This window comes from Pipistrellus kuhlii, unplaced genomic scaffold, assembly GCF_014108245.1.
Source record: "Pipistrellus kuhlii isolate mPipKuh1 unplaced genomic scaffold, mPipKuh1.p scaffold_m20_p_71, whole genome shotgun sequence".
NCBI classification, from domain to species: Eukaryota; Metazoa; Chordata; class Mammalia; order Chiroptera; family Vespertilionidae; genus Pipistrellus; species Pipistrellus kuhlii.
In genome coordinates, this window is record NW_023425575.1 from 1127501 (window position 1) to 1149111 (window position 21611).

Here is a 21611-nt window from a genome sequence, read left to right on the forward strand (position 1 = left end):
TTAGGCCATTTGGATTTTAATACCAGATAAATCCAGACACCAGGCTGAGTCCTCTGAGTGACTCTCCTTGGTCCCTGATAAAACTGTGTTCTCTGAGTTTGCCTTCTTGCCCAATGGGTCTGTGAGGACCCCTGGAATGAACAGCAGTACGAAATCTGCTTCTGCCTTTAAAAAAAAAAATAAAAAAATAAAAAAATATATAGATAGATAGATAGATAGATAGATAGATATATTTTATTGATTTCAGAGAAGAAGGGAAAGGGAAAGAAAGATAGAAACATCAATGATGTAAGAGAATCATTGATAGGCTGCCTCCTGCATGCCCCCCTCTGGGGATCGAGCCCACAACCCAGGCAGGTGCCCTGACCGGAATCAAACCTGGGACCCTTCAGCTAGGGCTGCCTATACCTTTATTAGAAGTTCAAAACACTGTCCACCCATCACCTCTAGGAAGAATACTAGTATAACATTTTTCCTGAGACCTCAGTGCCAAGAAATATTGACATTCCCCGAGGGACCATCTGCTGTCTCCTCACAATATATGATACACACTAGTACCATATAATGTAGCAGGATTCTCTTGTTGTGTCGGATTAGACACAAGCTGATAGCTAATGTAACCCAGAGGATCCTTCAATTTTATGTTACATGCTAACATTAGTCATTTACTCAGAATCATATGAATACTATATTCTTTTTTTTAATATACATATTTTATTGATTTCAGAGAGGAAGGGAGAGGGAGAGAGAGATAGAAACATCAATGATGAGAAAGAATCATTGATCGGCTGCCTCCTTGCACAGCCCCCCACTGGGGACCGAGCCCACAACCTAGGCATGTGCCCTTGACTAGAATCAAACCTGGAACCCTTCAGTCCATAGGCTGATGCTCTATCCACTGAACCAAACCGTCTAGGGGACTATATTCTTTATTTAAATTTCCTTTCTTTTTGTTTTGTTAATCCGCACCTTAGGATATTTTCCCATTGATTTTTAGGAAAGAGTGGAAGAGAAAGGGAAAGACAGAGAGAGACATAGATGCTCTCAAACACATCGATTGGCTGCCTCCTGGGGAGGAGCCGACAACCAAAGTAGGTGCCCTTGACTGGAATCAAACCTGGGACCCTTTGATCCACAGGTGGACGCTGTATCCACTGAGCCAAACAGGCTAGGGCATGAATACTATTTTTAAAAAAATATATTTTATTGATATTTTACGGAGAGGAGGAAGGGAGAGGGATAGAGAGCTAGAAACATCGATGAGAGAGAAACATCGACCAGCTGCCTCCTGCACACCCCCTACCAGGGATGTGCCCGCACCAATGTACATGCCCTTGACCGGAATCGAACCTGGGACCCTTCAGTCCGCAGACCGACGCTCTATCCACTGAGTCAAACAGGTTTCAGCGAATACTATTTTCTTGATCCTAATTTGCCCTGATGTTGGAGTTAAATTCAAAGTTTATTTCACTCTGGATACTGAACTGGTTTTACAGGCCACTACCAATCCATTAGGCAATAAAGAAAAGAATAAAACAAACGTCACCTGGGCCTCGGCCATCTCCTGCAGTTGGGGGAAATGGTCAGCAGCCGGTGTACTCGTCTTTGTCTCCTCTCGATATGTCCGAAATTTCTAGTTAAAAATCCCGCTCTCCAGCTGAAAGAGTTCCTAGGAAGGACAATATTTAGGTCCTGGAACCTCCGCTTTCTTCATTCTTTTCTTCTCTCTTGTCCAAACCTGTGGGGCGAAGAGCAAGATCACGTTCAGGGTTACATTCCCCTGGCTACGCACTCACCTTTACCCACGGTCCCCAGTATTCTGGCTCAGTAGTTCGTTCCCTGGAGAGCACACCTGAGGTGATGAAACAGAAGACCCTGGAGATATAAGTAGCTTGAATGTGAGAGAGTGGCAAAGGAGAACGGCACAGCACTGTGCCTCAGTGGCAGGTAAATTTCAGAACAATAATAGAAATGAGGTCCTGCGGGCAGTGAGGAACTGTGAATCTTTCCTTTAAACTACAGCCCAGCTGGGGTGGCTCAGTGGTTGAGTGTCAACCTCTGAATCAGGAGGGCACTGTTCCATTCCTGGTCAGAGCACATGCCTGAGGTTGGGGGCTTGATCCCATGTCAAGGGTGCAGGAGGCAGCCAATCAGTAATTCTCTCCCATCATTGCTGTTCCTCTCTCCCTCTCCCTTCCTCTCTGTAACAAGTCAATAAAAAATATATTGTAAAAAAATCTTATTAATTTTAAATATGCTGAATGGTTCACCTACCCCCAAGACTTTTATTTCTGCGGGTGGAAAAGACTGGGAGGATGTGGCGGAGAGATCTAGTCCAGGAGCCTGAGCTCAAGGTGGAAGCACCGGCGCCCCGAGCCTCCACGCCTTCCGCTGTCACACATCTCGGCACCAAAGACAGTGCCCCCTCCCGCCCCCCGCGGGGTTAACCCCCAAACCAGGCCGGCTGCCCGCACACTGACCTCCCTTCACCATCCCTCCGTCACCGGCTCCAAGTTTCCGCAGAGCCTGAGCCGGACGGGCCGCCCGCCGTGTCACTGACAAACTGCAGCCCGCTGTCAGCCACCAAAGGCGGTGACCCGCGAGACCCTGACCCCTGACCCCTGACCCCCAGACCCTCCGAAGAGGATCCGTTTAGACCGTTAGTCACTGACCACCAGCGACGACCCCCCCTACCCCCGACCCCACGACTGACCCCCAAGACACCACGTTCCCAGACACCCAGTAGAGTCCTCCGTGCTCCCCGCCCGGCGCTACCTTCACCCACTCACAGGGGCTGCCACCCCTACCCCACCCCCGCCCCCCGCCAGCCGACGGACACCCCGCGCACGGCCGGACCCCCTCCGGAGCCTGCAGCGACCTCTGCAGGCCCAACTTACTTCCCCAAACGTCTCCCTCCTGGCCGCCGCTCCAGAGAAGGTCCCCCGACCGCGGCACAGGGAGGTTTCTGTCCCGTTTCTATGGAGAACGGAATACGGGTTCCGGGCTTTCCCTTATGACGTCATGGGCCCGCGCCGCCGCCGCCTCGGCAACCGGGCGCCGCCATCTTGGCACGCCTGACGTACAGAGGCTTCTGCGTCCGCGGCCGGCCGACGCGACGCCGAGAAGAGTCTGGCCCGCCAGCCCTTAGATGGGAATATGGAGAGGCTTTTCAGAGGCCCGAGGTCCCAGCAGGCCCGTGACGTGCGGGGAAACTCACGTGTTGTGGGGGACACTTCAAAGGCCGGAGCCCATCGGCACCTAAAGGGCCCGGCGTACGTTCTGAGCCGCCGTTACGGCTGTGACGCCTCCGCTTGGTGGAAAAGTAAAAAAAGTTCCGGACACCCCAGTCACTAGTCTTAATTGCGAAGAGATTTAGGGGCCGTATAAAAACGTAAGCAGGTTTGGCAGAAAAGCAGGCGGGGCGATAAAAAACCGTGTAGGGTTAGCGCCGTGAGGCGGGAGCGCGTGGGCGCCGCCATCTTGGGGGAAGTGCGGTTCCGTACAGAACTAATGGTCTTGGGAGCTCAGCGCGCACCCGGCAGGTGGCAGTGCGTTCTGAGAACCAACCAGATTTGGAAAAAGGAGGCGGTCCAGGGGAGGGTGATCACAACGTGAGCAGAAACGAAGGACGTAGCCAGGCTCTTTGCAGCCTCATTCTAACCTGCCCGAGCGCAAAACATGCTACATGCATCCTAAGCAGGCGCTGAGCTGCCTTTCACCATCCATGAGTCTGTATTGTATGAATAGACTCTTTCTGTAGGAAACCTTTTCATCTGCCTTCTTTCACACAACGTAATTGTTTGCTGCTGTTTTAATTTTACAGACAGGAAGGGAGAGGGATAGAGAGTTAGAAACACGGATCAGCTGCCTCCTGCATACCCCCCACGGGGGATGTGCCCCCAACCAAGGTACAAGCCCTTGACTGGAATCGAACTTGGGACCCTTCAGTCTGCAGGTTCCATCCACTGAGCCAAAACCGTTAGGTCAACATAATTGTTTTGAAGTATCAATAAGTTCCTTTTGTTGCTCAATATTCCACTGTACAGGTAGTCCAAAATATGTTTAATCGTTTATCAGTGGGACTTTTAGGTTGCTTCCTTTTAGGTGGTTTCCTTTTTTGGATATTGCAAATGGAGCTTCTAGGAACATTTAAAAAATAAAACAACCTCAAAGAGTTAAATTTCCCAGTCGTATGCATCTGTATCACCTCACCAAGTGGTCTTTACTCGCCATTTGCAGGCCTGTGACCCATGCTAGCCCTGCTTCAGCTCCCATTGATAGTGGCTTCAGCTCTGAGCTAGAATCCTCACTCACCAGGAGGCTCCAGAGATCCTGCGGAGGCGGGCTGTGCACAGACAGCAGGTTCATCTACTTGCTCACATGATGTTCAACCCCATAGGCCCTTATAATTCCCAAGATGTACCTGATAAATATATCCCCGGGCCAAAGCAGGAAGTCAGCTGCATCTTCTGACTCCTCCATCAAGAGTACTATGTTGGCCCCGTTTCTGAAATGAGATGCTAGAATTGTCCTTGCTTATGCCTTTGGCCTATCCTGTCACCTTTACAAGGTGATTCTTGTAAAAAACAAATCAGTCATGAAATTTGCCTGTTCTCAATTATCTAATGATTGCATCCCAGAATAGAATAAGTATTGAGGTGACTAAATTTAGGTGATTAAAATATTTGAGTGAATTTACCCAATAATCCTGGGCTTGTGATGTAAATACAAGACAGTGACTGAATATTTCTATTTCTTGTTCTCTAAGCAGGACATCTTTATTGGATCAAGGAAATGATTGGGTAGAGCTGCGGTTGGCAAACTGCGACTCAAGAGCCACATGTGGCTCTTTGGCCCCTTGTGTGTGGCTCTTCCACAAAATACCACGGCCTGGGTGACTATTTTGAAGAAGTGGTGTTAGAAGTTTAAGTTTAGAAAATATGGCTCTCAAAAGAAATTTCAATCGTTGTCCTGTTGATATTTGGTTCTGTTTACTAATGAGTTTGCCAACTACTGGTGTAGAGGAAAGAAAACAAGAGCCCCACTCAGAATAGTGAGGAGGAATGAAAAGAAGATAGGAAAATCACATGTCCAATGAAGCACATCACAAAGGTGGTGGGATCTTTGAAGTGGCAACTCTTAAAAAATGATAAGCCTGTGAACAAAAAATAAGAATAAGGTTTTTCTACAATATATCCTAAGGGAATTTTACCTCCTTAATTTCCCAACCTTTCCTCCATTTGAACCAAGGTGATCATACTGTTACTTATTCTGAGAATCCTAGTCCTTTTATATTCACACAGACATTGAGTTTCTCAACACACACTCTGTGTAGGAAGAAAACACTATCATATACCTGTCCCTGTCCCTCAGTTCATATCTTACTTCATGAAATGGCAACTGCAGATAATGTTTATGTTTCACAGCTACATCTTTCTTGAAAGACATTCTTGTTCCATTTCTGGTGAATCAGACTCTCTTGGATCTTTCAACCTCACCATCTCTTTGTTAACTCCCTACTTCATAGTGTTCTTTTTTTATTTAATACTTTTATTGATTTTAGAGAGGAAGGGAAAAGGAAAGAGAGAGAGAGAGAGAGAGAGAGAGAGAGAGAGAGAGAGAGACATCAATGATGAGAGAGAACCATTGATTAGCTGCCTCTTGCATGCCCCCTTCTCGGGATAGAGCCTGCAACCCGGGCATGAGTCCTAACCAGAAATCAAACAACGACCTCCTGACCACTGAGCCAGGAGGCTCACCACTGAGCCAGGAGGCTCACCGGCCAGGCACAACTGCTCGTCCTTAAAATACTTTAGTAAATATTCATCTTTCTAAATTGTTCTAAGACCATAAACTTAAAAAAAAAAAAGAAAGAAAAAAGAAAAAGAAGGTGGAAGAAATTTTCTTGTAGGGAAGATGATTTTCATTCCTCGAACAAAAAGTCTGCATTCATTCACGAGTGTCTGTGGAGACAGTAAAATACATGTGACAAGTGTGCAAATCAGGAGATGGGAATTTTGGAGTATTTATAGAGTAATAGCTTAACTTATTAGAATAGAAGAAAGATTTTTAAAAAATAATAGTTTCATTTATTTTTAAAATATATTTTTATTGATTTCAGAGAGGAAGGGTCAGAGAGAGAGAGAGAGAGAGAGAAAAACACCCATGATGAGAGAGAATCATGGATCGGCTGCCTTCTGCAAGTCCCCCACTGGGGATCGAGCACACAACCTGGGCATGTGCCCTTGACCAGAATCAAACCTGGGACCCTTCATTTCACAGGCCAATGCTCTATCCACTGAGCCAAACTGGCTAGGACTAGAGGAAAGATTTAAGAATTATGAGAACAGCCGAGGCCTGTTTGGCTCAATGGCTAGAGTGTTGGCCTGTGGACTGAAGGGTCCCGGGGTCGATTCCGGTCAAGGGCATGTACCTTGGTTGCGGGCACATCCCCAGTGTAGGGTGTGCAGGAGGCGACTGATCGATGTTCTCTCATCGATGTTTCTGATTATCTCTCTCCTTTCCTCTCTGTAAAAAATCAATAAAATATATTTAAAAAAAAAAAAAAGAATTATGAGAACAGAGCAGGAAATGGCAAACAGAAGCTTTGGATGATTTCAGAGAGGGGCAAAGACAAGTCTCTTAGTTCGTTTAGGCTATTGTAACACAAAACAACAAATTTATTTTTCACATTTCTGGAGGCTGAGACGTCCAAGATCAAGGCGCCAGCAGATTCAGTGTCTGGCTAGGGCCTTCATAACCTAATCACCTCTCCAGGGCCCCATCTTCTGAAACCACCACCTTGAGGTTAGGATTTTAACATATACATCGTCAGGGATGCAAACATTTAGTCTATAGCAAGATTTAAGAAACCATATAAACAGATCAGGTTATGGTGTGGGTTTAGCATCCCACAGGGGGTTGGATGTTAGGAATCACTACTGGGAAATATTGGGAATCACTATTAGAAAGGTTTTTGACCTTTCTAATGCCGCGACTCTCTAATACAGTTCCTCATGTTGTTCCTTAGGCTCTAAGACCATTGGAATACACAGATATTTACATTATGATTCATACCAGTAGCAAAATTACAGTTATGAAGTAGCAACGAAAATTATTTTATGGTCGGGGGTCACCACAACATGAGGAGCTGTATTAAAGGGTCGCGGCGTTAGGAAGGTTGAGAACCACTGCTCTAGTTAAAGACTATGCTCAACTCAAAGATCTCTGTTGGAACGAGGCCTGGAAGGTGGACTTTCATAGCAATGGAGGTGGAGGAAATAGGAAGAGGCACGAAGGCAATGAATAAGAGATGAGTTGACCTAGAAAAAAAAAAGTACAGCTGAAACCAGTTTGGGTCAATGGATAGAGTGTCGGCCTGCGGACTGAAAGGTCCTGGGATCGATTCCGGTCAAGGGCATATGCCTTGGTTGCAGGCGCATTCCCAGTGTGAGGCGTGCAGGAGGCACTTGGTTGATGTTTCTCTCTCATCGATGTTTCTAGCTCTCTATCCCTCTCCCACTCTGTAAAAAATCAATAAAATATATTAAAAAAAGAAAAAAGAGTACTTGTCAAACAACAATTAAACATCCAAGATGTACACAAAAGGAATCAGATGGGATCAGCTCGCAGAAGGGTGTATTTCCCTCTAAACTCCAGAGAGAGAGGTCTCAGACGGCAAGAAAGATTATGAGGAGCCACTGTTCAGCTATCCTCACTCTCGCACTGTGCCGCCTTCTTTGGCTGCCTACAATGTGCCCTCCCTGGCCGCCCACCCGGCTGGTTGTCACCCACTCACCTGGGCAGGTTCACCGTGGGCTTTGTCTTCTTTGTCCAGGGTTCTTCCCCTCACGCCAGCTTGAAGAATGTGTTTGGTTTGCTGGCTTGAGACCCTGTTCATAGGAAATGAGAGAAGACCGACACATGACATTGGAATAGGACCGTGGTCAGCAAACCGTGACTCGTGAGCCACATGTGGCTCTTTGGCCCCTTGAGAGTGGCTCTTCCCACCAAATACCATGGCCTGGGTGAGTCTATTTTGAAGAGGTGGCGTTAGAAGAAATTTAAGTTTAAAAAATGTGGCTCTCCAAAGAAATTTCAATAGTCGTACTGTTGATATTGGGCTCGGTTGATTAATGAGTTTGCCGACCACTGGGCTAGGATGTCAATATGGGAAAATGCTACATGTTAAGGATTCTACAGTTTCATGTCTGCAAAGCGGAGGCTGTTCTCAGGAGAGGGAATATGATAAACTTGTCTGGAGCCAGAGAGGGGTCTGAGAATCCATCACATGAGACCACGACAGAGACTCTGAAGCAGCTAAGAGGAAAGGTCACTGACCCGGGACCCTCTGAGTGGCAGGGGAGCCGTCCTCACCCACAGACACCAGGTGGCTGAAGTTCTCAACATCACGTCCCTGTACGGGTCCTAATCGGGCCCAGAGCTGCCACTCCTCCCAGGTGAAGGCCGAAGCCATGTCTTCAATTTCTGTGTTCACACGCCCTGTTTAATTGGAAGTGTTCCTCTTTTATTGACATACAGAAGGAATGTACAGGAAGTCATTCTGCTTTTTTTCTTGCTTTTAAAAAAATATATTTTATTGATTTTTTAGAGAGAGGAAGAGAAGGATAGTTAGAAACATCGATGAGACAGAATCACCAATCAGCTGCCTCTTGCACACCTCCCACTGGGGATGTGCCCGCAACCAAGGCACATGCCCTTGACCGGAATCGAACCCGGGAGCCTTCAGTCCACAGGCCGATGCTCTATCCACTGAGCCAAACCAGTTTTGGCCATTCTGCTTATTTTCACCATACAGGCTGCATCAATACAGTTTAAAAAGTAAAAAAATAAAAAAATTTTGCAGAAGGAAAGTACTATTAGAATATTGTTACAATTTAGTCTTCAACAAATTAGGTATTTCTATAATGCACAGCCATTAATTAAATCCTTTAGCTAACCAAGAATCATATATGTGCACCAATTGGCCAAACAATATACATATGTGGGTGATATAAAGATTAATAAAACACAGTGTTACAATTAATAAAGGGCCTTCCCAGGCTTGGTGGATCAGAATGGTGGCAGAGACAATAATTATTCAAATATGACATTTTTAATAAGTAGGCTTAAAATGTTGTAAGGAATAAAATATTTTAATATGTCTAAAGAAAAGAAAACTAAAGAGACAATCAGGTGCATACTCATCCATGTTAAAAGAACATTAGCCTGGCCGGCATGGCTCAGTGGTTGAGCGTCAACCTATAAACCAGGAGGTCACAGTTCGATGCCAAGTCAGGGCACATGTCCAGGTTGTGGGTTCGATCCCCAGTGTGGAGCGTGCAGGATGCAGCCGATCAATGTTTCTCTCTCTCTCTCTCTCCCTTCTTTTCTGAAATCAATAGATATTTTTAGCCCTAACTGGTTTGGCTCAGTGGATAGTGTCAGTCTGTGGACTGAAGGGTCCCAAGTTCGATTCCAGTCAAGGGCATGTACCTTGGTTGCAGGCACGTCCCCAGTAGGGGGTGTGCAAGAGGCAGCTGATTGATGTTTCTCTGTCATTGATGTTCCTAACTCTCTATCCCTCTCTCTTCCTTTCTGTAAAAAAATCAATAAAATATATTTAAAAAAAAAGAAAAAGGAAATGGTTAATGTTTTTCTGAGTGGTGTGCGTAAGAATGGGAAACTATCTTTTGAGCAAAAGCTTGGCTGACAGGTTATTTGTGAGTTTTGAGCTCTGTTTCAGGGTAATGCTTATAAAGTTAGCTCATCCAAACGTGCTGTTATACTGTAGGATTAAACGTATTGTTTCCTTTTGAAGGACTTCAGTCATCTAAAATACCAACAGAATAAATTTAGAACCAAAGAAATGCAAGAGCTGACCATATAATGTTCCTACGTGGGAAAATAGATTCATGCCCCCAATAGGGGGAGGGTGCAACACAGACAATCTCCTTTAAATTAAGGATTCCTGCCCTAGCTGGTTTGGCTCTGTGGGTAGAGTGACAGTCTGCAGTTTGAAGGGTCTGGGGTTGGATTCCGGTGAAGGGCACATGCCTGGGTTGTGAGCTCGATCCCCAGTAGGGGGCAGCTGATCCATGGCTCTTTCTCATCATTGATGTTTCTGTCTCTCCCTTCCCCTTTGAAATAAACAAAAATAATTTTTTTTAAAAAAAGAAGCATTTTAAATTAAGGAGTCCTCACAGACATATCAACTAGGAGTTCGATTCAAGGTATATTGTCCTACAATGTACACTGTGTCTATGATCTGATGTATAATTATGTTAGAATTTTGACACAAATCCCTAGTCATCTTCATTCTCACAGGCCTTATTTGCTTCATGCATTTTCTGATATTTTGCTGAAGATGTTCCAGTTAGTGTGCCCAGTTTTATTTCTTGGGTTTCCTCTCTCAGTGGATGAGGTAGACAACCCTGGTATGATCACTGACTTCAAAATTCCAACAATTTCTCCCCTGCGTAAAGCCTCTACCACCTACTGAAGTCTTATTTCCAGAAAAGGATTTCCCATGGTCATTATACTTCCACCAACCAGGCGCTCACCCATGACACGTGACACATGGAGCAGCCCGGATTAGGTCTATGGTGCTGCGAAAGGCTCTCCCAGCCTGTGTGCGCACTTGTCTCAGCAGACACTTGTAAGCCACATAATGAGCTAGAATGTTTAATTCAAGGGTCTTCCGCCTTGATTGTATTACAGTTTACGCCTGTGTGTTTTTTGAGACACACCGTATGACATAACTGGTCACTGAAGGTGCTACCACATTCCCCGCATTCATAAGGTTTCTCTATGCCAATTCTGTTAGCTGCTGAGGCTGTGCCTCCGGCACCTGTTGGTCCCACAGTGGCCACGTTCCGATCTGCTAGGAACCCACTGATGTGTAACAAAATCTGACCTGCCACTGAAGGCATCTCAACAGTCACCGTATCAACCAGGGTTTTCTCCTGTACTCCCTCACTCAAATGAGCTGAGCTGTGATGCTTTGAAAAAGAGTTTTCCAACTTGATGGAACCTATGCATCTCTCTCTGGTGTGCAACATTCCCTTATGGTACACCAGGCATGACAGGTGGGTGAAGCTTTTCCCACAGTCAGAGCACCCATAGGGTCTCTCTCCGGTATGAGTTCTTCGATGTCTGTTGAGGCACGACTTATCCCTGAAAGCTTTTCCACAGTCACTGCATGTATAGGGCTTCTCCCCTGTGTGAATTCTCCGATGGTTAATGAGGCCCGACTTGTGCGAGCAAGACTTTCCGCACTCGGTACACACAAAGGGAGTCTTTCCGGTGTGAAATCTCTGATGCGATATAAGGCAAGTTTTCTGGCTGAAGCCTTTTCCACACTCGGTGCACACATAGGGCTTCTCGCCAGTGTGCGTCCGTTGATGTATAAGGAGATTGCCCTTCTGGATGAAGCCTTTGCCACATTCATTGCACACATAGGGTTTCTCTCCCGTGTGAGTTCGCTGATGTACAATGAGATTGCCCTTCTGGATGAAGCTTTTCCCACAGTCACTGCATATGAACGATTTCTCTCCTGTGTGTGTTTTCTGATGGGAACTGAGCTGCGATTTCCAGCGAAAGGTTTTGTCACATTCCGAGCATTCGTAAGGTTTTACTCCTGTGTGAGTTCTCTGATGTTCAATGAGTCTGGACTTTCTGGAGAAGGCTTTGTCACACAGACGGCACCCATGAGGTTTTTCTCCCGTGTGAGTTCTCTGATGTTCAATGAGTCTGGACTTTCTGGAGAAGGCCTTGCCACACAGACTGCACCCATGAGGCTTCTCTCCCGTGTGAACTCTCTGATGATTAACGAGCCGAGACTTCTTGGTGAAGCCTTTTCCACATTCATCGCAAACGTAGGGTTTCTCTCCTGTGTGGGTTTTCTGGTGAGTGAGTAGCTGTGATTTTTTGGGGAAGGCTTTGTCACATGCGGTGCACTCATACCGTCTCTCTATTATGTGAGTTTTCTGATGTTCAGTGAGCCTGAACTTCCTGGAGAAGGCCTTCCCACATATGCTGCACCCATGAGGTTTCTCTCCCGTATGAACTCTCTGGTGATCGGTAAGGCGAGACTTCTTGATGAAGTCTTTCCCACATTCACTGCATACATGAGGTTTACTTGTCTTCTGACTCCTTTGTGCCTTGAGGGATTGGGAGTTTGTATTTACAGAATTAACACATTCAGGAAAATTTGTTTCAGTATGATGTTGCTCATGATTTGCATGGAGGAAAGATTTCTCATGTCCATTGACCTCATCTGGATTCTTTACTTCACAGCTTCTGTTCTGGTTGACCAAACTTGTATTTGATTCCAGTGCTTTCCCATCCAAGTCAAATGTATCATGATTTTGCTTTAAAGAAAAATTACTTTTACTCCAATGAACATTGTTTCCAAATGTATTATGTTCATGGCACTGTTCTGTTCTCTTTAAACATCTTTGAGTTTTCAAGTGCCTCTGTAGGTAACCATCATTTTTCTTGGTTTCTAGAAAAGAGAAGAAAAAATCCTTTGCATGAACTTGGTATAGAATAATACTATTTCACTAACAGCTCTGTGAATACTGACGCTTTATTGATAACACTGATCTCAGTTTAAAGAAACTCCAAGCAAATATGTTTATCACTTAGACAAGGTTAAAATACAACAAAGAAAATAAAAGCTAAAAACAGTCATTGTACAAATAAGGTATAATTCATTCCAAATTAGTAAATACAGCCTTAGCTGATTTGGCTCAGTGAATAGAGCGTTGGCCTGCAGACCAAAGGGTCTTGGGTTTGATTCTGGTCAAAGGTATGTACCCTGGTTTCGGGCTCCTCCCCAGACTGGCCCCTAGTCCAGGCTCATGTAGGAGGTAACCAATTGATGTGTTTCTCTCACATTGATATTTTTCTCTGTCTTTCCCTCTCACTAAAGAAAAAAAAAAAAAAAAAAAAAAAAAAAAAAAAAGAAAAAAAAGAAAAGAAAGAAAAAAAAAGAAAAAAAAAAGGCTACGATAAAATATTCTCAGGTAAGGATTAAAAAAACAAAAAAGGGCACACACTCAGGTTCTGGGCTCAATCCCCAGTAAGGAGCATGCAGGAAGCAACCAATCAACGATTCTCTTATCATTTATGTTTCTATATCTTTCTCCCTCTCCCCTCCTCTCTGAAGTCAATAAAAAATTTTTTTTTTCTTTTAAATGAGTAAATATAAATTTACTGCCGAAACCGGTTTGGCTCAGTGGATAGAGCATCAGTCTGCGGACTGAAGATCCCAGGTTCGATTCTGGTCAAGGGCATGTACCTTGGTTGCGGGCACATCCCCAGTATGGGGTGTGCAAGAGGCAGCTGGTCGATGTTTCTCTCTCATTGATGTTTCTAGCTCTCTATATCTTTCCCTTCCTCTCTGTAAAAAAAATCAATAAAATATATTAAAAAAAAATTTGCTTGCTTTCTGATAACCTCTTAAAGCATGCTGGGATAGTAAAATCAAATTACTATTAACACTGAAGCATAGTAGATAGATATTTGTTTTAAAATGATGTGGGACACATTCAGACATCCATAAATCCTTATTAAATGATGACTAGGTACCAAGCCTTGTGTTGGTCATGAGCGTATAGAAACAGTCCTTATATTCACTGAGCATTCTGGTTAGGGAAAAGTGAACCAGCAAGCAATGATGAAGAAGGCAGGTACAAACTGTGGTTTGGGGGAGCAATGGCAAGCACAGTGGAAGAAATCAGGATATAATCAGAAAAGAAGAAAAAGATAAGGCTCATAGTTTCAATGTAGGGGTGATTAATAAGTATGAGGAATCAGGTAATATAAGGTAGTGCCTTTTCATTAAAATTTTTTAAAAATTGATTTGAGAGAGAGAGAGGAGAGAAAAACACTGATTGGCTGCCTCCCTACACACCCTGACTGGGGATTGAACCGGCAACCCAAGTATGCGCTCTGACTTGGGAATCAAACCTGACACCCTTTGGTGTGTGGCCGACACTCCAACCAACAAAACCACATCAGCCAGGGTGGTGGATAGTGCCTTTTCATGAGGAAGGGAATTACTGAAATTCACAATAAGCCCATCAACCTTCAGTTGGCTTTTAGATATCCAATGCAGACACAAAGAACTCAACTGGATACAGAAATCCTGAGAAAGGTCTTACCTGGAGATAGCAACGTGGGAATCATTAGTTGTAAATATTACATAAGGACAGAGGACTGAAGGAGATCATGTTTGAGAAAGTGTGCAGACAAAGGTGAAGGCATGGGATCAAGTTTATATTTAGTGTAACATTTAGAGTTTGGGTTTTACACTTCTAGGACGCTATCCCAAGAAACTAGAAACACCAATCAGAAAGGATATATGCACCCCTATGTTCATAGCAGCACAATTTATCATAGCTAAGATTTGGAAACAGCCTAAGTGCCCATCAGCAGATGAGTGGATTAGAAAACTGTGGTATATCTATACAATGGAATACTATGCTGAGGTTAAAAAAGAAGGAATTCTTACCATTTGCAACAGCATGGATGGACCCGGAGAGTATTATGCTAAGCAAAATAAGCCAGTCAGAGAAAGATAAATATCACATGCTCTCACTCATTTATGGAATATAATGAACAACATAAACAGATGAACAAAAACAGATCCAGAGACGTATCAATCAGACTGTCAAACCTCAGAGGGAAGGTAGGGGAGATTGGGGTTAAGGGGGTGAGATCAACCAAAGGAGTTGCATGCATGCATGCATATAAGCCTAACCGATGGACAAAAAAAAAAAAAAATCCTAACCCCAATCAAAGATGGGGCGGGTGTTAGGAAGGGTAACAGCCTTATCCAACGGGGCAGGAAGGTGCTGTAGTCAGAAGACAGCGCTAACGTCACACATCTCTCTTTGAACAGAGGCAACGGAGGTGGAATTTCTGAGCAAGAAAATGAAGGAACGGGTACTGTTCCTGGGGGAAGGAAGGCGGTGAGATTGAGAATTATAAGAAACATGGGGCGGGGGGAATCAAGACCTCGATGAAGCAAACGGGGGTCAGGTCCAAGAAGAGACATGTTCCTCTAACTCCTGCAGAAAAAGAGCTCCTTCATGGGCAGATCGGGGAGCCTCTGAGTACGTGACCTCAGACACCTCACGGCCCTGACGCCTCTGACGGACTAGACCGGGACTTCCTCGGCCGCCTTCCCTGCTGACTCTCGCTCACTCACCAGAGCAGATCCCTCTGTGGAGTCCATCTTCTCTTGTCCATGGCTCCCCTTGTTCCCATCTGGACAGCGTGTCTGGCTTGCTGGCGGGATACCCTGTTCACGGGAAGTGACAGAAGAGATGCCAGTGGGCTCTTTGACACGGGCTTTGGTGTGCTAACACAGAAGAATGTGTCAGGACAGTGGTCGGCAAACTGCACCTCGTGAGCCACATGCGGCTCTTTGGCCCCTTGAGTTTTTAGCAAAGGCCGGCTTAGGAATACCCTGATTAAGTTAATAACAATGCACCTACCTATATAATTTAAGTTTTCAAAATTTGGCTCTCAAAGGAAATTTCAGCCGAAACTGGTTTGACTCTGGATAGAGCGTCAGCCTGCAGACTGAGGGGTCCTGGGTTCGATTCCGGTCAAGGGCATGTACCTTGGTTGCGGGCACATCCCCAGTAGAGGGCGTGCAAGAGGCAGCTGATCAATGACTCTCATCGAAGTTTCTAAATCTATCTCTCTCCCCTCCTCTCTAAAAAAATCAATAAAAATATATTAAGAAAAAAGAAAAAAAGAAATTTCAATCATTGTACTGTTGATATTTGGCTCTGCTGACTAATGAGTTTGCCGACCACAGCCTTCAGAACTACGCAAGCCTGTGGGTCAGCAAAGTAAAGGCTTTTCTCTGTAGTAGGAACCTTATGTCCTCTAACCTGGGACCAGAGAGGGGACTGAAACTCATCTCCCGCTTTGGAGCATCACAGACACTCCAGACTTTCAGAGGCCATCAGAGGCCACCCTCGGAGTGACACAGGGGAGCTGTCCTCACCCACGGACACCAGGTGGCGGTAGGTTTCCAGCATCACGTCCCTGTACAGGTCCTTCTGCTCGGGGCCCAGGAGCTGCCACTCCTCCCGGGTGAAGTCCACGGCCACATCCTCCAGCGACAGCGGTTCCTGTAACAACACGGGCCTGTTTACCAGGGAGTGTGTCTCTTGTTATTGAGAGAGAAGGATGTGAAGAAAGTTGTTCTGCTCACTTTTACCATACAGGCTACATGTATATCAAGTGTTCTGATTTTTTTAAAAATCTATTTTTATTGATTTCAGAGAGGGAAGGAGGGAGAGGGAGAGGTAGAAACATCATTGATGAGAAAGAATCACTGATTGGCTGCCTTCTCACCCCCACAACACTGGGGATCAAGCCTGCAACATGGGCATGTGCCCTTGACCAGAATGAAACCCAGGACCCTTCAGTCTGCAGGCCAACACTCCATCCAGCTAGGGCTGTTTTGATTTTTTTTTTTTTAAACTATATTGCTATAGAAGCAAAATCTATCCATATTCAACATCAGTCTCTAGGAAACTATTCTGTAATTGTGCAGTCAACCATCATTCTACAAATCAAGTATTTATGTAATAAGTAGTCATTAAATCTTCTTGCTAAAACCAGAAATATTTGCATATATATATATATATATATTAAAGGCAAATATTTGCCAGGTTCTAAACATATACTACTAATATCAAGGTAACTAAAACATATTCCATTCCTACATTTACTGTCAATCTTGATAGCCATCATCAGAATCAACCAGGAAAAAAAAATGCACACAGTATAACTGTAAGTCACTACCTATTAAACAAATACGTTTTATTTTATTTATTTATTTTTAAATATATATATTTTATTGATTTTTAACAGAGAGGAAGGGAGAGAGTTAGAGAGCTAGAAACGTCAATGAGAGAGAAACATCGACCAGCTGCCTCTTGCACACCCTCTACCGGGGATGTGCCCACAACCAAGGTACATGCTCTTGACCAGAACCTGGGACCTTTCAGTCCGCAGACCGACGCTCTACCACTGAGTCAAACCGGCTTTGGCAACAAATACATTTTATACATTAGGAGGACTAAAGCATTTTTCCAAAACATGCCCAAAGAACAGGAGACTATTCAAGTCATTGAGCAGACTAAGAACATAAACAGCAGCCTTCAAAAAACTCAAATATAATCACGTGCTACATAACAACGTTTTGGTCAACGACAGACCACATATACAATGTGTGGTGGAAAGGTAATAAGAGATGAGGCAGGCCCTAACTGGTTTGGCTCAGTGGACAGAGTGTCAGCCTGCGGACTGAAAGGTCCCAGGTTCGATTTTGGTCAAGGACATATGCCCGGGTTGCAGACTCGATCCCCAGTGTAGGGTGTGCAGGAGGCAGCAGATCAATGATGCTCTCTCATCACTGATGTTTCTCTATCTTTCTCTCCCTTTCCCTTCCTCTCTGAAATTAATAAATATATATTTATATTTATATTTCAAAATGTCCTAAACCTAAGTGTCAGGAAACACCTATGAAGGGCCTGCTGTCCCCCCTGTCAGTGAATAGCTTGTCTTCATCATGGTTCTCTGGCTGGGAGGGCCATCAGAGATATTGGACAGAAGGTGACAGCTCATGTAACCCATACGATGCTCCAGTCACACCATGTTCCAACATCAGTTATTTAGCGGGGCTCCCGGAAACAATACATTCCTCATCCTATTTTGCCTTAAGGTTGAAGTGAGAGGCTAAATTTCCTTCTGCACAAATGGGACTCCTCCATGTAATTCAACCATGTTGTCAAGCCCTCCAGAAACCAATCACAGAATGAAGGAAAGAATAAAACAACCCGGAGTCACCTGGTCCTTAATCATTTTCTCCTGTGATCGGGGAATGGCCAGGAAGATGGACGCTGTGTCTCTGGTCTCTTCTCGAGCTGCTCTAAATTTCTGGGGAGAACTCGTAGACTCTGCTGGTGTCCTCACAAATGACGACATCCAGGTCCTCAGACCTCCTCCTCAGGCCACCTGGTAGAGCTTGGTCCTCAAGCCAGGACCTGTGGGCTGAAAAGTAAATTCGCTGTGAGTGTACTTTTCCTCTGGGTCAGCATAATGTGATGCCCCCACTGCAGGGCACGTCTCACACATTATTGGACAGAGACATATAAAAGGCGAGGATCCGGCCAAAACCAGTTTGGCTCAGTGGATAAGAGTGTTGTCCTGCGGAATGAAGGGTCCCGGGTTCGATTCCGGTCAAGGGCATGTATCTTGGTTGCGGGCACATACCCAGTAGGGGGTGTGTAGAAGGTAGTTGGTTGATGTTTCTCTCTCATCAATGTTTCTAGTTCTCCATCCCTTTCCTTTCCTCACCGTAAAAAAAATCAATAAAATATATATTTTTAAAAAAGGCAAGGATCCGGGCACCTATTTCTTTAGTATTATATGTGTTCATGTATCTTTGTAAATACACCTCAGTGTAAAGACAAATGTCTTAAGCCAAGCATTTCACTAATCATTATGTGATACCAAGGAAAACAAATAGAAAAAAAAAAAAAAATTAAAGCATACAGAGCAAGACTATTGTTTGTGGATGTATACACACTTTGTAACAGTGTAAAACACGCATTACATAAAACAAGTTCAAGACCGTGGGTATCTCTGGAGAGGAAAAAAGATTGATTAAAGAATATCACTTAAATTGCATTTGCATCAGTTTACCTCTTTAAAAAGTACCAACGACAATATGAGAGAGAGAGAGAGGGAAAGAGAGAGAGAGAGAGAGAGAGAGAGGAGACACTTTATGGCGGAGGAGGCAGCTCCAAGAACCCACCGGCAACAGCAACGTCAAAACACAAGTGAGAAAAGTCTAATCCATCCTACATTTGTCCAGTCAAACAATAGACATACTTTCTCTAAAGTCAAGAGCAAGGCAAGGATGAGCAGTGTAAGCACTGTTATCTATTCCATTCTGGAAATGAGACCCCACTGACTGGATAAAGAACCAAGTGAGAATAATCAATAAGAGAAGATGAAGCAAATTATAAGACATTTCCTAACATGATTAATCAGCAGTCAGAGTTTCAGAGATTTGAGTAAGCATATATCAAAAATAAGTTTTAGCCCAATCAGCATGGCTCAGTGGTTGAGCTTCAACCTATAAAGCAGGAGGTCACGGTTTAATTCCTGGTCAGAGCAGATGCCCGGATTGCTGGTTCAATTCACAGTGGGGAGTGTGCAGGAGGCAGCCAATCAATGATTCTCTCACATCATTGATGTTTCTATCTCTCTCTCCCTTCCTCTCTGAAATAAACAAAAATAAATTAATTAATAAATAAGCTAAAACCGGTTTGGCTCAGTGGATAGAGTGCTGGCCTGTGGACTGAAAGGTCCCGGGTTCGATTCCAGTCCTGGGTTGCGGGGGGTACATCCCCAGTAGGGGATATGCAAGAGGCAGCTGATCAATGTTTCTCTCTCATCGATGTTTCTAACTCTCTATTCCTCTCTTCCTCTCTGTAAATCAATAAAATATATTTTAAAAATAAATAAATAAATAAATAAATAAATAAGCTTTAGGCCTGGCTGGGTAGCTCAGCTGGTTACAGCATCATCCCAACTCCACGGTCATGAGTTCAATCTCTGGTTAGGCACATATAAGAAGCAACCAATGAATGAATGAATAAGTGGAACAACAAATCGATGTTTCTCTCTCCCTATCTCTCAATCAATTAAAAATGATTTAAAAATTTCAGTCAGATGATTACAAAATTTTTATCTGAAAATTGTTAACATTCCAAAACACACACTTTTTATAACAGTGTTACATGACTGTGAATATTTTGCGGGAACAGTTTAACACTGTGCATTGAATACTTTGAATAGAGATATTACTAGAATCCAAAATCCACGTCTAGAAATGTTTGCAAAGGAAATAATGGCAAATGCATGCAAAGCTGATGCAGAAGTATTATTTAGGCCTAGTAGAGGAGTAATTGAATGGGTAAAAGTACACACATCTAATGAAATACTATGCAGTCATTAAAAATGCTAAACATATTTAGTAAAGAGACATGTACCTCAATGTTATGTGCAGCATAAGCACATGAAAACATGTTGAGCCGAAACCGGTTTGGCTCAGTGGATAGACAGTTGGCCTGTGGACTGAAAGGTTCCAGGTTTGATTCTGGTCAAGAGCACGTACCTTGGTTGCGGGCACATCCCCAGTGTAGGGTGTGCAAGAGGCAGTTGATCGATGTTTCTCTCTCATTAATGTTTCTAACTCTCTATCCCTCTCTCTTCCTCTCTGTAAAAAAAAAAAAATCAACAAAATACTTTAATAAAAAAGAAATAGAAAAAAGAAAACATGTTGAACATAATTAATCTTCAGAGAACTGCAAATCAAAATCACCACTGAGATACCACGTCACAGCCCCTAGAATGCCTATAACAAAGCCAGGGAAAGAGCAAATGTTGGTGACAGGATGTGGGGGAACAGGAACCCTCAAGCATTTCCGGTGGGAATGTAAAATGGCACAGCCACGTTGGAAATGTCTGGTCGTTTCTCAGCAATTAAACATATTCAGCACTCACCTCACTGAACTTTTTTTTTTAAAATATATGTTTACTGATTTTTTACACAGAGGGAGAGGGATAGAGAGTTACAATAGAAACATCAATGAGAGAGAAACATCGACCAGCTGCCTCTTGCACTCCCCCTACCAGGGATGTGCCCCCAACCAATGTACATGCCCTTGACTGGAATCGAACCCGGGACCTTTCAGTCCCCAGACCGACGCTCTACCACTGAGCCAAACCGGTTTCAGCTAGAATTACTTTTCAATGCTCCTACCTACCTTGTCCCTCCTAGAGCGCGGTGTCTTTCTTCACAGGTCTTCCCTTCCTGGGCTGGAGAACGCGTTCTCCGCTGTCGGGACAACCCCGCCGGCTCTGAGACGGTCGCTCTCCCTGAGCCTGGCGCTCACTTCCGCTGCCCATAGCGTCACAATAGGCGCGGCGGTTCCTAAAGGGCATGCGCAGCCGCGGTCCCGGGTGGGTGTGCGCGGGGCGTTGCTATGCGACTGCGCATGCGCAGATTGGGGCGGGGCGTCTGATGGTGGAGAGTTACGCGAGGGGCCGCTTGGCGGTGAGGGGTGATCACGGCCCGGAGGTTCAGTCATTTGAGTCCACAGGCTGTGATCTGCCATCGCACTGAGGTGGTCGCCGCCCCACGCAGCCGCCAGACACAGCGAAGGTTCCCGAAGCCGCCTCAGGCTCACGCCGCAAAATGGCCCCCCGCCTCCCTGGACAAGGCCCCCTCACAGCCAAGCGGCCCCTCCCGTAACTCTTCACCATCAGACACCCTCACCCGACCCCAGCCCACCGCCAACGCCCCCAGGCGGCCTTCAGCGAGCACTGCCGCCACCAACGGCCCCGGTCTGAGCATTCCTAACGGGCCTCGCCGGTAACCTCCTCAGCGCGACCCGGAAGGTTTCAAAGAATTCCCAACCTCCTTCCGCTTCCGGTCACGCACCGTGTCAGGCCCCCTTTCTTGCTCAGCAGTGGCCGTTTGAGGAAAAGGGGGGCTTCTTTCCAAA

General features: G+C 44.9%; 2 protein-coding genes and 1 long non-coding RNA gene across 4 annotated transcripts in view; 1 reads left to right on the forward strand and 2 right to left on the reverse strand.

Moving 5' to 3' along the window:
- Window positions 1-8584, reverse strand: part of ZNF615 (zinc finger protein 615) — a 47094-nt gene extending 38510 nt beyond the window's left edge. Inside the window, exon 1 of the mRNA XM_036422691.2 lies at window positions 8377-8584. Coding sequence (XP_036278584.1) covers window positions 8377-8476 — 100 coding nt within the window. The 5' untranslated portion in view covers window positions 8477-8584. The remainder of the gene's footprint in view (window positions 1-8376) is intronic.
- The window catches only part of LOC123651704, a 17198-nt gene extending 1906 nt beyond the window's left edge, over window positions 1-15292 (forward strand). Inside the window, exon 3 of the long non-coding RNA XR_006740576.1 lies at window positions 15223-15292. This is a non-coding gene — a long non-coding RNA (uncharacterized LOC123651704). The remainder of the gene's footprint in view (window positions 1-15222) is intronic.
- The window catches only part of LOC118710220 (zinc finger protein 432), a 43150-nt gene extending 21857 nt beyond the window's left edge, over window positions 1-21293 (reverse strand). The window contains exons 1-5 of one of the 2 annotated variants that reach the window (XM_036422700.2): window positions 20871-21293; window positions 17881-18084; window positions 16028-16154; window positions 15218-15310; window positions 10170-12505 (exon numbers count right to left, since the gene is read on the reverse strand). In XM_036422700.2, the coding sequence (XP_036278593.1) occupies window positions 10689-12505; window positions 15218-15310; window positions 16028-16154; window positions 17881-18018 (2175 nt within the window). In that variant the 5' untranslated portion in view covers window positions 18019-18084; window positions 20871-21293 and the 3' untranslated portion in view covers window positions 10170-10688. Of the gene's footprint in view, window positions 1-10169; window positions 12506-15217; window positions 15311-16027; window positions 16155-17880; window positions 18085-20870 lie in introns of those variants that run through there. The other variant, XM_036422702.2, reaches the window with a different exon arrangement.
- Window positions 21294-21611: the final 318 nt, after the last annotated feature.